Source organism: Kwoniella europaea, chromosome 1 (genome assembly GCF_036810445.1).
Source record: "Kwoniella europaea PYCC6329 chromosome 1, complete sequence".
Taxonomy (NCBI): domain Eukaryota; kingdom Fungi; phylum Basidiomycota; class Tremellomycetes; order Tremellales; family Cryptococcaceae; genus Kwoniella; species Kwoniella europaea.
In genome coordinates, this window is record NC_089487.1 from 3921747 (window position 1) to 3935133 (window position 13387).

Sequence of the window (13387 nt, forward strand, 5' to 3'; positions counted from 1 at the left end):
ATATGCATGAATCAGCCTCTAGCAGCCACTACTGACCTTTCTTTCTCTTCTGCCTATCAATCTGCTCCATGGGTCCGTAGACTCTTTCGAGATGTTTCTTTCTATACCCCACGATACTACCTACCAACCAGATCCAAAATGTTTCCTGAGGCAGAAACTGTCCCACTAATCGCCTATATGAGCTGTATACGGGGAACTGCAAGATCGTTGCGTTGAATAAGCTATCTAGTATCCAACATAAGGGAGTTAGGCAGCTTACTTTCCGACCTGTTATCCACTCAGTTAAGAATGTACTTGCGCAGAATAATATACTCAACTACTCAGAAAATAAAAGATATACAAGTCAGCTGATGGACGATCATCACGTATAGGAGAAGTTTAGCTCACAGCAAAACATGGTGCCCATACACACGCGTCACCTCTCCTTGTCACTCCACTAGAATCCGATCCAGCAATGACGAACAGAGCTTGTGTAACCCAGAATAACTGTTCCGAAGCGAAATTGGGATGTCTGGAAAATCGCCATATCCCCTTAGTCGGGAACCCAGGATGATGTGATGGAGGGTAAACCGTAGGTTGAGGAAGTTTGCTCTTACTTTGTTTAGATGGAGGTCGAGGTGGATGAATGAGTTTATCCTTGGGTAAAGTCTTGATCAAGGTATGTTTGGTAGATTGGAATTCGTACATTCGACTATCCGCTGTATATTCCATGATCAAACATCCAATAGCTAGTAATGATACTACCCAATCTGCAAGGTTCAACACGATTGTTCCACCTGGTGCTGAATTTCTATATCTTCCAGGGAGATAAGGTGATATGGATCCAAAGGATATACCATATTTGGATGTCGAAGCTAGCTCGCTGGGAGGTAGTGACATTATAGCGTAGATGGGTAGACTGAGACTGAATAGTAATATCGGTTGAGCAATGGCGATCACGAATATGTGAACTAGGCTGAATATCGGTCGGGGTACCAGTGATCGAAAGACTGTATATCGGTAATCTTCTGATTTGAGGTTGTAGAAATCCCTCTTGAGGGCGTGAGAAAGAAGTCTTATTGACCACAGGAGCTATGCCGATTGAAAAGATAGAATACTATTTAGCATAGGTTGGACTCCTTCATGAACTGAAGACGTACTTGTAATCCCCACATCAATCCGACTCTGGGTATATTGTGCCCATATACCGCTCCTTCATCGTTTACGAATATCCAAACTACCAATAAGCCGGCGCAGAAAGGTGTGTAGAACGGCCATAATCTGTCTACCCAGCTGACGTTTCCACTGATCAGTCCTAAGGTATAGATGACGGGTATAGATAGTATGGTGAATAGTAGAGGAGCGTGTAGAGGATGTGTGGTCGATGCTGAGACAAACGACGTCGAGGATGGGGCAGGATGTGTGGTAATGTGTAGTAAGAGGGAGGGAAAGAGGGATAGTACTGGTGTAGGGAGAAGAGGGATGTACGGTAAGATTGGCTTCAGGATGGGGATCAGGAGTTTTGAAGTGGCCATGGTGAAGAAGATGCAACTCGGGTTTGAGGTATATTGTGAGTGCCACAGTTCCTGTTGATCCTTGGCAGGCCGCTTAGGGGAAACCTTCCTATTGGGGCTGGTGAATCTGGAGATGGGCTTATAAATTATGCGATGTCTCTTCCGTCTCTTGACGATGTTGACGATGTTGACGATGTTGACGATGTTGACGATGTTGACGATGATGGCAGTGTAGGTGATCGTCAGGGGTGGAGGTGGTCGAGGTACCTTAAATGGGTACCTCATGTATGGTGCCGGTCATCACCAGAAATGTTCGAAAGGAATTGTCAAAAACAAGAAGCGTTATACATCCAACCTATACATGTCATCAAACCATCGAAGTATATAGCATATCAAGACAGCAATACGAGATACACCCATTGTCGGATCGCGGGAAACAAAAGAGAAACCGACCAAGCGACCCACAGATATAACCCCTTCCAATACCGATTACACACTCAAGATGTCGAAAGTAGCGACTGCTCAGCTAGTAGTGAGTCTACTATCTCATTCACCGCTTGGAAAATTGAAGGAAAGCTGATGTTCTTGACAAATATCGCAGAAGATCGTTGTGCCAGCCCAGCTTGCTAAACCCACACCTCCCGTGGGTCCGGCATTGGGTGCGAGAGGTGTGAAAGCGATGGATTTCTGTAAAGAATTGTGAGTGGGGTTTGCTTTGCCTGCGAACTCCAACATAGAGAAGAGGTTCAATATAAGAAAGAAGGAGAGCATCAGTGGACATGATTAAAACAGAAGAGAGACTGGGGCTCAATATCTGCGATTCTGGAGTTCCCAAAACGCATAAATTACATTTGGAATATCCGTTAAATTATGGTATTCAAGGGGCATTACTGATCTTCTGTCGTATACTCGCAGTAACGCCCGTACAGCGAACTACGTCCAATCCATCCCTATACCCACACTCATAACGATCTCCCCAGATCGTACATTCACTTTCACAACACGTACACCGCCGGTATCGTACCTTATCAAGAAGACTTTAGGTTTGGAGAAAGGATCAGGGGAAGCTATGGGTAAACCTACAGGATCGAAGTTGTCTTTGAAACATGTGTACGAGATAGCGAAGGTGAAAGCTCTAGATGAGGATTTGGCGGCGGTGGGGTTGGAGAGGATAGCTAAGGGTGTGTTGGGTACAGCGAGGAGTCTGGGTGTCGAGGTTGTGCCGTAGATTGTACGTTATGCATCGGGGAGTATCATGTTCTGTGTGATATTGAATCACTGGATTGCATGATTTATGATATTGCTGAATGACATGAGATGCTGATTGAAAAATACTCTTAGTGCCGTGCTAACACTATAGTATGTAGTTCTGGGAAATTCTGTTGTCCCGAGATGCTGACTGTTCTTAGTATAATGTCTAAGCCGCACAAGTTAGAGCTTCATGCAAGGAAGCTATATAATTGTACATCGGTGATGATCAGCTGTATTCGCTTCAGGAACTAACTATCTTCAGTAGTGCTCAATACAGGACCCAACATTTGATGGTCACTGATGATACAATTACTTCAACGATGAATCGACTTGCGTATAACTATTCGAAGCAAAGTCAGATTTGCATCGACATGGCAGGTTGTACTGTATATTCTACGTATATTCATTTTCATTTCCACTTTATTTGATTTCTACTCATCAACCTTACTAATTCATCTGTTCACTTATATATATATTTGTGCTATTCATTCGTTTATTTTGTTTCTTTACCCCAACCGAAATTCTTTCTCGCCTGCTCAGCTTTCTCTTCTTCTTCCTCCTTTGTCAACTTCTTAGCTCTGGTAGGTACCCCCAAACCCTTGTAGACTGCCGGTCGGGCTTCGATGGTCTCCAACCATTTTTGTACATGGGGGAAAGGGGTGATGTCGATTCCGGACCATGCGTGGCCTCTGACCCATGGGAAGACTAAGTAAGTCATGGATAGGATCAGTCGTAAGCTCATTTCACGATAGGAAAGAAGGTTGGGAGAAGTCACCGACAGGAGATCGGAAGGGAAGATAGAAAAAAGATTATTTTTCATGTCATGTGCTACATGTTATTCAAGATACCCGACCAACTCACCATTGATATCGGCCACACTGTATTTCCCACCAACCAAAAAGCCTTTACTTTCAGGTTTCTTCAGTTGATCTTCCAATACGGAATACAACCTGGCCGTCTCATCTTGGTATCGCTTGATTCCGTATGGGATCTTTTCGGGGGCGTATCGGCTATGAGACGTAAGACATGTCGTGATCAATCAGTATTGTACGTGCTCGTATGTTTTGAACGAATTGTACTGCAAGAGTATTTATGTTTACTCACGCAAAATGATTCGCTTGACCTTGCATAGGTCCAACACCACCATGAGCGAAGAATATCCAACTCAAAACGTCTGATCTCAATTTAGGATCTTCGAAAGAGAACTTGTGATCTTTATCGTATCTCTCGATCAACCATAACAAGATACTGGCTGATTCCCAGACATTATGTCCTCCGATGTTGTCATCAACTAAAGCTGGGATACGTCCGTTTGGGTTTATAGCTAAGAATTCAGGTTTCTTCTGATCCGTCTCTGAGAACCTGATTGGTATGAAATCGTACACCAGTTGATCGTTTTCGGGATAAGCCTCGTGAAGCTCTTCCAGTAAGATGGAAGGCTTGTGTCCGTTAGGTGTACCTACGGTGTATAGATGTAATTTTGGGGTGAGGGAGGGGGAAGAGAATGATTCGGGTCTTTCAGCTGAGGGGAGTGATGACATTTTGATGGATGTTGTATGGATGGTCTTGAACGGGAGTGAGATAAGAGGTAGAGTTCTTCTTGTAGATATTGATGGGAGATGTCTGAGAAGGGTAAAAGAATGTCTAATCATTGACTGGGAATGAAGAAGAGATATGAAAGTATCTGAGTGATTGAAAGATCGATAATCGATTTATAGCAATTACGAAGTGTTCATGGTCTGAGATAGATACTGGTATACTCATATGATCACATAATCAGTTCAGTATACTAATGTGATATGTCATCATGTTGCACGACTTGATAATATCAAATCACGTTATATCTACTTCACGCCTCCACCCTGATCCAGACCCGAACCCGAGAAGAGAGCTGATAAGAATGATAAGTTGACGAAGCCAACGGAATGGTTCGCAGGAAGGTATTGCCGTTGTGCTCGTGCATAACCTCAGCTGTGATTGAATTGTACTAAGGCTGTCATGAACAGTCTTGCGAGTGACGGAAGGTGTTGAAATGTAATGAGATTGGCATGCAACTTGATTCGAGTTCAACGATGATGCCATCAATTGACTTTCGTCATCCTCGGTCAATCACCGCTGCCCATTGGATCTCACTCAGTCGGAATCCTTTGAGTATGCCAAACGGTTTACAGTCAACCTCCCGGGGAGTGGAGTGTGTAACGACAGGATACTGCAGCCAGCATTGCTTGATAATGATGTTATATGTTATAGGTCAAGTCGAAGATTTCAAGTAACGTGATCCGGAAACTCCGGATGGAAGTGTCATCGGATTACACCGATGTTCCAAAAGGATGGGAGGAAGTGAGCTAGTTGAGATGATGCTGCTGCCACACCAACCTGATGACGGATCTCATCTTTTGAGCTGGTGATAGCCAGTGTGAATGATAGCTTGAATGTTGAAGATAGAAGATCCCGACGGATGAATTCACAACAACAACACTTTGCGATTTCAGCTTAGTTCACTCTTTGAAACCGCGTTCGAAGGAGAATTGCGGACGATATCATAGCGATACTTGTATTCATATCACACACTGAAAAAGAAAAAAAAAGTCATAACACTAACCCCGAAAAAAGAATGGCAGACCGGAAATCCAACAAAAAATCATCTATTTAAAGAGATTCAACATCCTTTTTATCAAAAAGCTCGTGATCAGGCTTCCCTTTCTGCCTCCAGCCCCATGTGCTATGATGCTACGATGCTACGTTTACCAACCGCCCGAAGCGTCTTGAGCGGGCTCGGCGGTCCAGTCACCGGAGGTAGGTTCGGCAGACCAGTCGAGGGCTGAGTGATGAACGATAGTCAGTATGATTGTCCTGATACATTATAATATCTTTCGTCGTAAAGAATCGATTACTCACCTTGGTCGGTGGGTTGAGCAGCAAGGACGGCATCAGCGGCGTTTCCGGCATCCCATTCTTGGGCTACACCAGTAGCAGCGGCGGAAGCGGCGGCATCGGCATCGGCACCCTCAGCATCGGCTTGGGCAGCGGCCTTCTCGGCGGCCTCTCGTTCGATCTCCTCAGGGTCTCTGTAGAAGAACAAATCGGGGAGGGTTTCCCATCCGGAAGGACCGGTAGGACCTCTTGGGACTTGACCCTTCAATCGGAGGACTTCTCGACAGAGCAAGTACCAGAGTAAACCGACAGAGTGTCTGGATTTGTTGTTACCTGGGATGGCAATGTCGACGAACTTGAGGGAAGCGTCGGTGTCACAGAAGGCGATAACTCTATAGAAATAGCAAGATCATCAGTATCCGTTCATTCCATCAATGTCTATGAGAATTCGTCCAAGTGGTTGATTCTGATAAAATAGTGAAAGTTGTAACACTCACGGGATGTTAACGTAAGCGGCCTCTCGGATAGCTTGGTGGTCAACTCTTGGGTCGGTAACGATGATGACTCGGGGTTCCTTGAAAGATCGAGTGATGTAGTTGGTGAATGAACCAGGGGTGAATCGACCAGCGATAGCTTGGGCACCGGTGAATTTACCGAACTTGAGGACGGCTCGGTGACCGTAAGGTCTAGCGGAGATCACACAGATATCGTTGGGGTTGTCGATGGTAGCGAGGACTCGGGCAGCGAGAACGAGCTTTTCCCAGGTCTTACCGACGTTAAGAACGTGGATACCTATTCAAAGTACAATAAGGTTAATTGCCATTCTTCTCTGATACATCACACATCTGATGATCTCGTCTCCTCCTATTGTCTTCCAGCCCATCCATCATTGATCATACATCATTCGAGCCCTCGTCCGCTACCTCCTGCCTCCTTCTCTTCCTCACGAACGATTCTCCTTGTATGGCCCATGTAAAATCATGAACCCACCATCAGCTCGTCTTTTCCAGACGTATGGTTCCATGGTCTTGTCACAGTTCTTGGTACCGAGGTGGGCTTGAGCAGCCAAGAGAAGTTGGATATCCTCTTCGGTAGCTTGAAGGGCTTTAGGGAGTCTGTCGGTGGACATTTTGAGGGATGTTGGTTTTGTTGGGTTTTACTTGGAGGTGAAGTAAGTCGTTTTTTCGGGGCTTGCAAATTTGCAGCAGATATCTACGTTGAGATACTGAGATAAAAATGTTCTACCGCAAACCGAAGTAGAATTTTAAAGATGAGGAGAGGGAGAGACACAACGAAGAAGAAGGAGGAATGAAGATGATTGACTGGAATGCAAGCGGAGCAGAGGGACCAAAGCATGCATGCAATAAAAACGTGAAAATCTTATATCCGATATTATTCGCTAACTTGTGCCACAGGCAGCTTCTAACGCCGACAAGGGATAGTTCCGGGTCTGCCTGTCGTTAAGCGGAGATGTCCACTTGACATGTCGGGTAAAAGTGTGATAGCGTCATTTAGAAACATCGTAATCCCCTGACCTTCCGGACATCAATTCACCGTAGTCTGCTGTGTGATCCACATAGTTACCATAACAAGCAATTCACCCAGGACGGATCAACATGTGGAGTGGGAGAACACGCCGTACCTGATCAAAAAGAAGTGGGGGGAAGAGTGAGTCTGACATCTACTTATGTAGCAGTACGTACCACACAATACATCGACCGGTCCAGTCCAATTTGATTCCGTCATCAATCATCTTGGTAGTGCAGCTAAGCTGTTGTTTTTCCATCTACTCTGACTCGCCACCGGTCCATACATCAGTACTGCTTTTCTCACCATTATAACCATTATAACCAAACATTCAACGTCAAAAATACATAACATACTTACTCACAGCACAGATTCAAATTACAAACACACCCACTACATCACAGCCAACACAGAGAAACATTGAAAAACCCCTTTGGTCCAGCTTAGAGGGCAAGACTGAGGGAGATCACACTCGGGAAAGAAAGAGCCATCCGGGTACCGCCGGTGAGGTGAGTTAGAATCGACTCTGTCCGGGAAAGCGATGTCATTGACGACGAAGCTATGCATGATAACCCGTACTGATGATATTGAGTCGGTGCACCAACAGACATATCGACAAAGTGCGGTTCCGACGTCGTAGAAAACGTAGAAAGAAATTTACATCTTACACTCACCACTCAGTTATACCCTAAAAAAACAATACTCACATCTGATCTCATTCCGTTCTTTTGCACAAACGCATCAACGGCATACACGATATCTTCTCAATAGCTAATACCAACGCGTTCAAAATATCGTCAAAATGTCCTCATTCATTGTTGTAGCTCTCATCAAGTCCGAATCAGCTCTCGAAGCTAGATGTTAATTCAGTGTTATACCCATTTGCCACTCGACTCAACAAAATCACAGGATACCTATCAAAACGGACGGGACAATCAACAACAACAATCATCATCACCACCATTTGATTCTTCATAGCATTGTTTCGGTTCGATTCTGATACCTCAATTTTGGGTCATACACATACAAGTGGTATAATACGTTTTTACTGGTCTGGTCATCATCGTCTTTCGGTCAATCGATATCACATATAAAAGGTTCACATCTCTTATCATAATCTTAGACAGGATATAGACAGGGGATCTTTGACTCCACTGTACATCTCCTATAGCTCATTAACGTATATTACCACCTGATCATCACTATCGCGATAATACTCTCATCAGCGACACATCTCAACCTCATTCACAGCTGTCCATCCCACCCTCCTTTCACCTTTACCACCACGTTCGACTCTACCGAGTATCATCAAAGGAAATCTCGTTATAGCGGATCACTCACCTTATCATTCATATCTATATAACCATATCCACCAAAAAATCGAGTTAAGGCTGTTCAACCACAATCGCCACTCGACTGATTTACGTTTCTTCGATATAGATTGATACACAATCAACGTGTGTACATTCCATCGATAAAAGCAATAGGGCGCGAAGAAAACGGAGGCTTCTCTTCCATCTCCTCGACTAATCATAGCCATTAATCGCCACCGCACTTCTTCGCCACCCTCCCCTCTTCCTCACCGACTCTTTTCATAACGTAACAAATATCATGTCGAGAGCAGCAACTGCTACTCCCCCACCTCAGACGTACTTCCCACAGCGGAATACTACTCCGACTATGCGTCATTGCGCCGCACCTACCGTTACTGCTGCTCATTTCGCCAATCGTGGATATCAACATCAACCGCATAAAAGGAAAACTAAAAATCTGCCTCATTCAGGTAACACCTCCAACAGTAGCCCTCTCAAAAAACCTTCTACCCCTGTGGACAATGGTGAAGCTCTTGGATTATCGTTTGAGGATCTTGGTGCCACAGCCGTGGAGTACCTTCAACCGCCACAACCGCCTACAATCTCGAGGCAGAACTCGGTAGCGTCGTACTCTTCTTCCGCTTCCATGGACAGCTTCCAGTCGTCTCGTTCAGAGGTCTTCACTAGTGAACCATCAGCATACGAACAGAACAGTGGGTTGGAAACCGGTCGATCAACTCCGACGAACGCCTCCATATCAAGCTCAGTATCTCGAGCGCCTACTCAACTCCTCACACCGGTCGCTTCAGAAGCTTCATTCCCTATTGCCCATACCCCTCAGGAACAACATGATGTTGCCGCCCAACAAGCTGCTCGAGGATCATGGATGGGCAAAATGGCCATGGCCGTCGTCAATACTGGTATGAGCATGGGTATTCCTTTCGGTCAACATGCCAAGAAGGAATCAGCTGTCACCCCACCAAAATCAGTTGAACCTATTGTCCAACCAGTTGTTGAACCTGCTCCGACACCTGCTCCCATCGCTGTCCCATCCGGATACAGTATCCCAAAACCGTCAATCGAAGAGCTCTCAACCCTTTCGCCAGAACAGCGATTGGTGAGGCAAAGGGAATGGGCTGAGGCTGAGAACCGCAAAGTCACTGAATGCGCTCGATTGTGCTCCCAGTGGCCTCAAAGCGGGTATAACATGTCGAAGTATGGTCCTAATGGCTTGAACTGCTACTACCAGCCTCAATCGTTTGCTAATCCTCAACATGTCGCTGGGGTTATGCAACGTCAAGCTGAACTCGAACGGTACTTGGCCATCAATTCGATGATGTTCTTCTCCTGCCAACGGGAAAGGGATTCGCATCGAGATTCCAGCTCGGACGATGATAATGATACTGATCCGTCTTCTTACGAATCTTCTCAACCCTCACCATCAACTTCGATGTCTCTTTCTGTTGATGACGCTATGGCTAAACAGGAGGCAGATATCCGAGCTGCCATGGCCTCACCGATCATCTCCATTGCCAACCTACCCAACGGAACTCAAGTTCCTGCGCCACTCTTGCTTTCACCCAAATCAGTCAAGGGTGCCAGGAGTCTCCCCGAATTGGACATGTTGGCTCGGTCAATGGTCTTGTCGAAAGATGATTCCGCTGAATCCGCCATGGATATTGACCAGTCCGAATCTGGCTCTTTGGCTGGCTCGACTGATCTTAGTGAATCTGGTTCATCGTTCAGTCGACCCTCTAGAGCTCAGTCATGTGGAGCCAAACGACCTTCTACTGCCGAAGGCTTTGAAGAGGAAAAGCGAAGGAAAGTAGATGAAGCTATGGTAGTTGAAGAAGCTGTCGAAACCGGAGTGATTGCTCCACCGCCTTCCGTCAAGTCTTCTCCTAACAATAGGATGTCATCTTCTGTTCCTGATCTAAACAAAGCTAAAGCTGCCGCCGCTGCTGCTCAAGCTCCTCCGGCTGTATTTGGCGTAGTAGTCAAAACGTCTGATACTCACCCCATCATCATTTCCCCATTCTTCCCTTCGGATCTCTTACCGATCTTGACCAAACATATGGTCATGCCTCCGACTGGACCGTTTTCCCAGACTCCCTTGTTACTAGCATCGAATATCGACGTGCCATCGTTATTGTTGTCTTACGTCCCACCTACGCCTAATCCAGCTATCATACCTAGTCCTATCCATAATTACTTCGGTCAACAACAGACAGATCGGAAAGTTGTTGGAAACTTGTTGTTAAGCAGTTGTCCGGGTAAACGACTGAGGCTGGACGGACCTAGTAGAGGTAGAGGACCGGTTTGTAGGGATTTGGCTACGGATCTCAGGAGGATCAAGTCGGAAGGTGTGGGATGTCTTGTTTGGTAAGTGGTTCTTTTCCACATTAAATATATCAATAGCAACACTCGCTAATAACACCATTTTCCTTTGTTTTGCTTGTTCTTTGTTTTCTTGTGTGTGATGCATACAATACAGCTGTTTGGATGATCCTGAACTTGCTTTGCTCGGTGTACCATGGGAGACTTACCGTGAGATTGCCAATGAGATTGGACTCGATGTGATTCGGTGTGTTTTGTTTTTTTCTTGCCTCTTCCGCGTTTTTGTGGTGTTATCCTTTACTTACGATTTGAGTGTGCTTGTGTTGGTGTCGCATTGGCAGATTACCTATGCCTGATGGATTCACACCTGTGAACATCGGATTATTTGATTCTCAAATCACTTTGATCGCTACCAAGTATTCTCTCCAGGGTGTCAATGTCCTAGTTCATTGTCGAGGTTAGTGCGATGTGTAATTATGCCAACAGTGTGTGACTATATATACTGACCTTGACCTGCTGTGTTTTGCGTTGTGGTGATTTAGGCGGAGTAGGCAGAGCGGGTCTAACAGCTTGTGCTTGGGCAATCAAAATGGGTTTTGTCCAACCTCATCCATCGCTTTTGTTGGTTGAATCAGCTTCTACACAAAAAAACAAGAACGAACCATTACCTGCAGAATTGGAACATCAAATCGTGATGAGTGTAGTGGAGAGGGTGATAGCTATGATCAGATCCAGGAGGGGATTGAAAGCAATTGAGAGCTTTGAACAGGTTCAATTCTTGGCCAGGTACGTTGGATGGTTGAGGAAGGAGGTCCGGGGATGTTAAGAGTATAGTCCAACTCAACACCGAGGGGGATTTATATCATGATTTGATAAGATGTTTGAACGAACCTTTCATCAAGAAAAGGAAGATGATGAGATCTTCAAGCATACGTATCAGTAAAAGAAATGTTTTCGAAAATCTATGAACGAACATATGTTCAACCGCAAAAATGAAATATTGTATACGTATGATCCTACTTATACAAATGTATACGATAGAGATTCTAGTTGTAAGAGGAAGTGGGGAGAGGTAGGATACGATCAACTCTTATCTCAGTAGTGTAAAATGGTCATGATCAAATGCATATCTACATGTCTTCGATAGTACGATTGTTGAGCAGTACCGTGCGAGTCAGATAAATATGCTTGAACAACCTTTCTAGGCAATTATCAGCTGTTTACTGAGCGGCACAGTGATGAACAGTTCATTTGCTCCTTCTCCACTGTTTGATTGATGCGACTTTGGTCATGTGTTCATCAGGAAGCCGGTAGGGTCAGTACTTGATCGAGTAAGTGACCACGGTTGGGAATTTTTATCAATCAGTGTGGCTCAGTGTGAACGTGAACCCCTATACCCTCTCAGCCCTTTCGATTGGCTTGGTACAGTGCAGTACATCCAATTGTTTTCAGATGTACATGCTATGTAGATTACTTGTATATCGTGATAGGTCGTTTACATCGTCTTACTATATTATTATTAATTACACAATTTTAGAATATTCAACTTAACCAGTCGTTTCCTATCGTCGATTATCCCCAAGCTTGGGTATTACTACATTATGCCCAAGCATCTTTACATTAGCATCTCTTGATTAGACATGAGTGCAGAGAGAGATACGACAAGTTGAACTGCTCACCTGTAATTCACTATCAGATGACCTTCCGTTCCAAAACATTTATATAGGTTTCCAACCGTATCGTCTGGGGCAGGAGCGAACGCCGCATTGATGTATGTGAACTGGAGTCGAGAGGCGAGAAGATGATATGGATTATATCAGCGAAGGTCTCTCAGATACAGATTACACTTGGTCCTCTGTACGTATCATGAGAGGTCCTAGAGGTAGCTTGACTCACCAAAGCCTCTTCCTTCTTCATACCTAACTGTTGTCTCAGAAATAGTATGACAGCTTGGAATTTGTGTCCTGCAGTAGCTTTGAATACGTTGTTCTTCATTATTGGAGCTGAACCTATCGCTTTGAAGCGGACGACGACTGTTTGCAGTCAGGTAAGGAGAGGAGATCAGTATCAAGTAGATGAAGTGATTCACAAAGTCAGCACGGCACACACTTGATAAAGTACTATCACAAAACGCAGTGCGATTGAGACTCACCCTTCGACGCATCTTTTTTCTTGTAATGCTCTAATGCTTCCAAAGCTGTAGGCTGAGTGATGATGGAGTTGGCCATCATCGTTTCTAAACAAGGTTATGAGTGTCAATCAGCCTATGCCAATGATAAGGTAGAGAGTAGAAGCGTTGTAGGTAGGGAAGGACCGTTTGTGCTGATCGAGCGATGGTGCACGTACCTGCTGAAGGAGGTTGTATAGCTGGTGAGAGTAGATCTGGTGTGGGTATTGACATGGTTGATGTTGTTGATAGGATGTGAGGATGTGGAGATACGAGAGGAAGAGGAGAAGGATGTTGACATGGAAGAGTAAGAGTGAGTGATCGGATGATGGTTCAGGATAGATGTCATAACCGGAAATCACTCGAGATGTAAATTCATGCCTCATCTTCATCCTCATCCCATTCTTCATCCTTCATACTTCATA

At 45.0% G+C, this 13387-nt stretch overlaps 6 protein-coding genes across 6 annotated transcripts; 2 read left to right on the top strand and 4 right to left on the bottom strand.

The window, feature by feature from the left end:
* Positions 1 to 28: 28 nt before the first annotated feature.
* V865_001485 (uncharacterized protein) lies at positions 29 to 1514 on the bottom strand (the record flags this gene model as incomplete). The annotated part of the gene is made up of 4 exons (XM_066225303.1): positions 29 to 196; positions 260 to 316; positions 388 to 1071; positions 1140 to 1514. The coding sequence occupies 4 exons, from the start codon at positions 1512 to 1514 to the stop codon at positions 29 to 31; spliced, it is 1284 nt and encodes a 427-aa protein (XP_066081400.1).
* A 481-nt stretch (positions 1515 to 1995) lies between these two features.
* On the top strand, positions 1996 to 2721 carry V865_001486 (ribosomal protein L11; the record flags this gene model as incomplete). The annotated part of the gene is made up of 3 exons (XM_066225304.1): positions 1996 to 2025; positions 2095 to 2192; positions 2409 to 2721. The coding sequence occupies 3 exons, from the start codon at positions 1996 to 1998 to the stop codon at positions 2719 to 2721; spliced, it is 441 nt and encodes a 146-aa protein (XP_066081401.1).
* A 516-nt stretch (positions 2722 to 3237) lies between these two features.
* On the bottom strand, positions 3238 to 4285 carry V865_001487 (uncharacterized protein; the record flags this gene model as incomplete). Its single annotated transcript, XM_066225305.1, has 3 exons — positions 3238 to 3449; positions 3606 to 3754; positions 3849 to 4285. The coding sequence occupies 3 exons, from the start codon at positions 4283 to 4285 to the stop codon at positions 3238 to 3240; spliced, it is 798 nt and encodes a 265-aa protein (XP_066081402.1).
* Positions 4286 to 5488: 1203 nt separating this feature from the next.
* Positions 5489 to 6747, bottom strand: V865_001488 (40S ribosomal protein S0; the record flags this gene model as incomplete). Its single annotated transcript, XM_066225306.1, has 4 exons — positions 5489 to 5565; positions 5643 to 6010; positions 6116 to 6410; positions 6609 to 6747. The coding sequence occupies 4 exons, from the start codon at positions 6745 to 6747 to the stop codon at positions 5489 to 5491; spliced, it is 879 nt and encodes a 292-aa protein (XP_066081403.1).
* Positions 6748 to 8756: 2009 nt separating this feature from the next.
* V865_001489 (uncharacterized protein) lies at positions 8757 to 11621 on the top strand (the record flags this gene model as incomplete). Its single annotated transcript, XM_066225307.1, has 4 exons — positions 8757 to 10840; positions 10953 to 11042; positions 11137 to 11252; positions 11338 to 11621. 4 exons carry the CDS (start codon positions 8757 to 8759, stop codon positions 11619 to 11621), a joined length of 2574 nt encoding a protein of 857 aa, XP_066081404.1.
* Positions 11622 to 12367: 746 nt separating this feature from the next.
* V865_001490 (ubiquitin-like protein ATG12) lies at positions 12368 to 13196 on the bottom strand (the record flags this gene model as incomplete). Its single annotated transcript, XM_066225308.1, has 5 exons — positions 12368 to 12389; positions 12475 to 12575; positions 12692 to 12828; positions 12948 to 13031; positions 13142 to 13196. The coding sequence occupies 5 exons, from the start codon at positions 13194 to 13196 to the stop codon at positions 12368 to 12370; spliced, it is 399 nt and encodes a 132-aa protein (XP_066081405.1).
* Between the last annotated feature and the right edge of the window lie 191 nt (positions 13197 to 13387).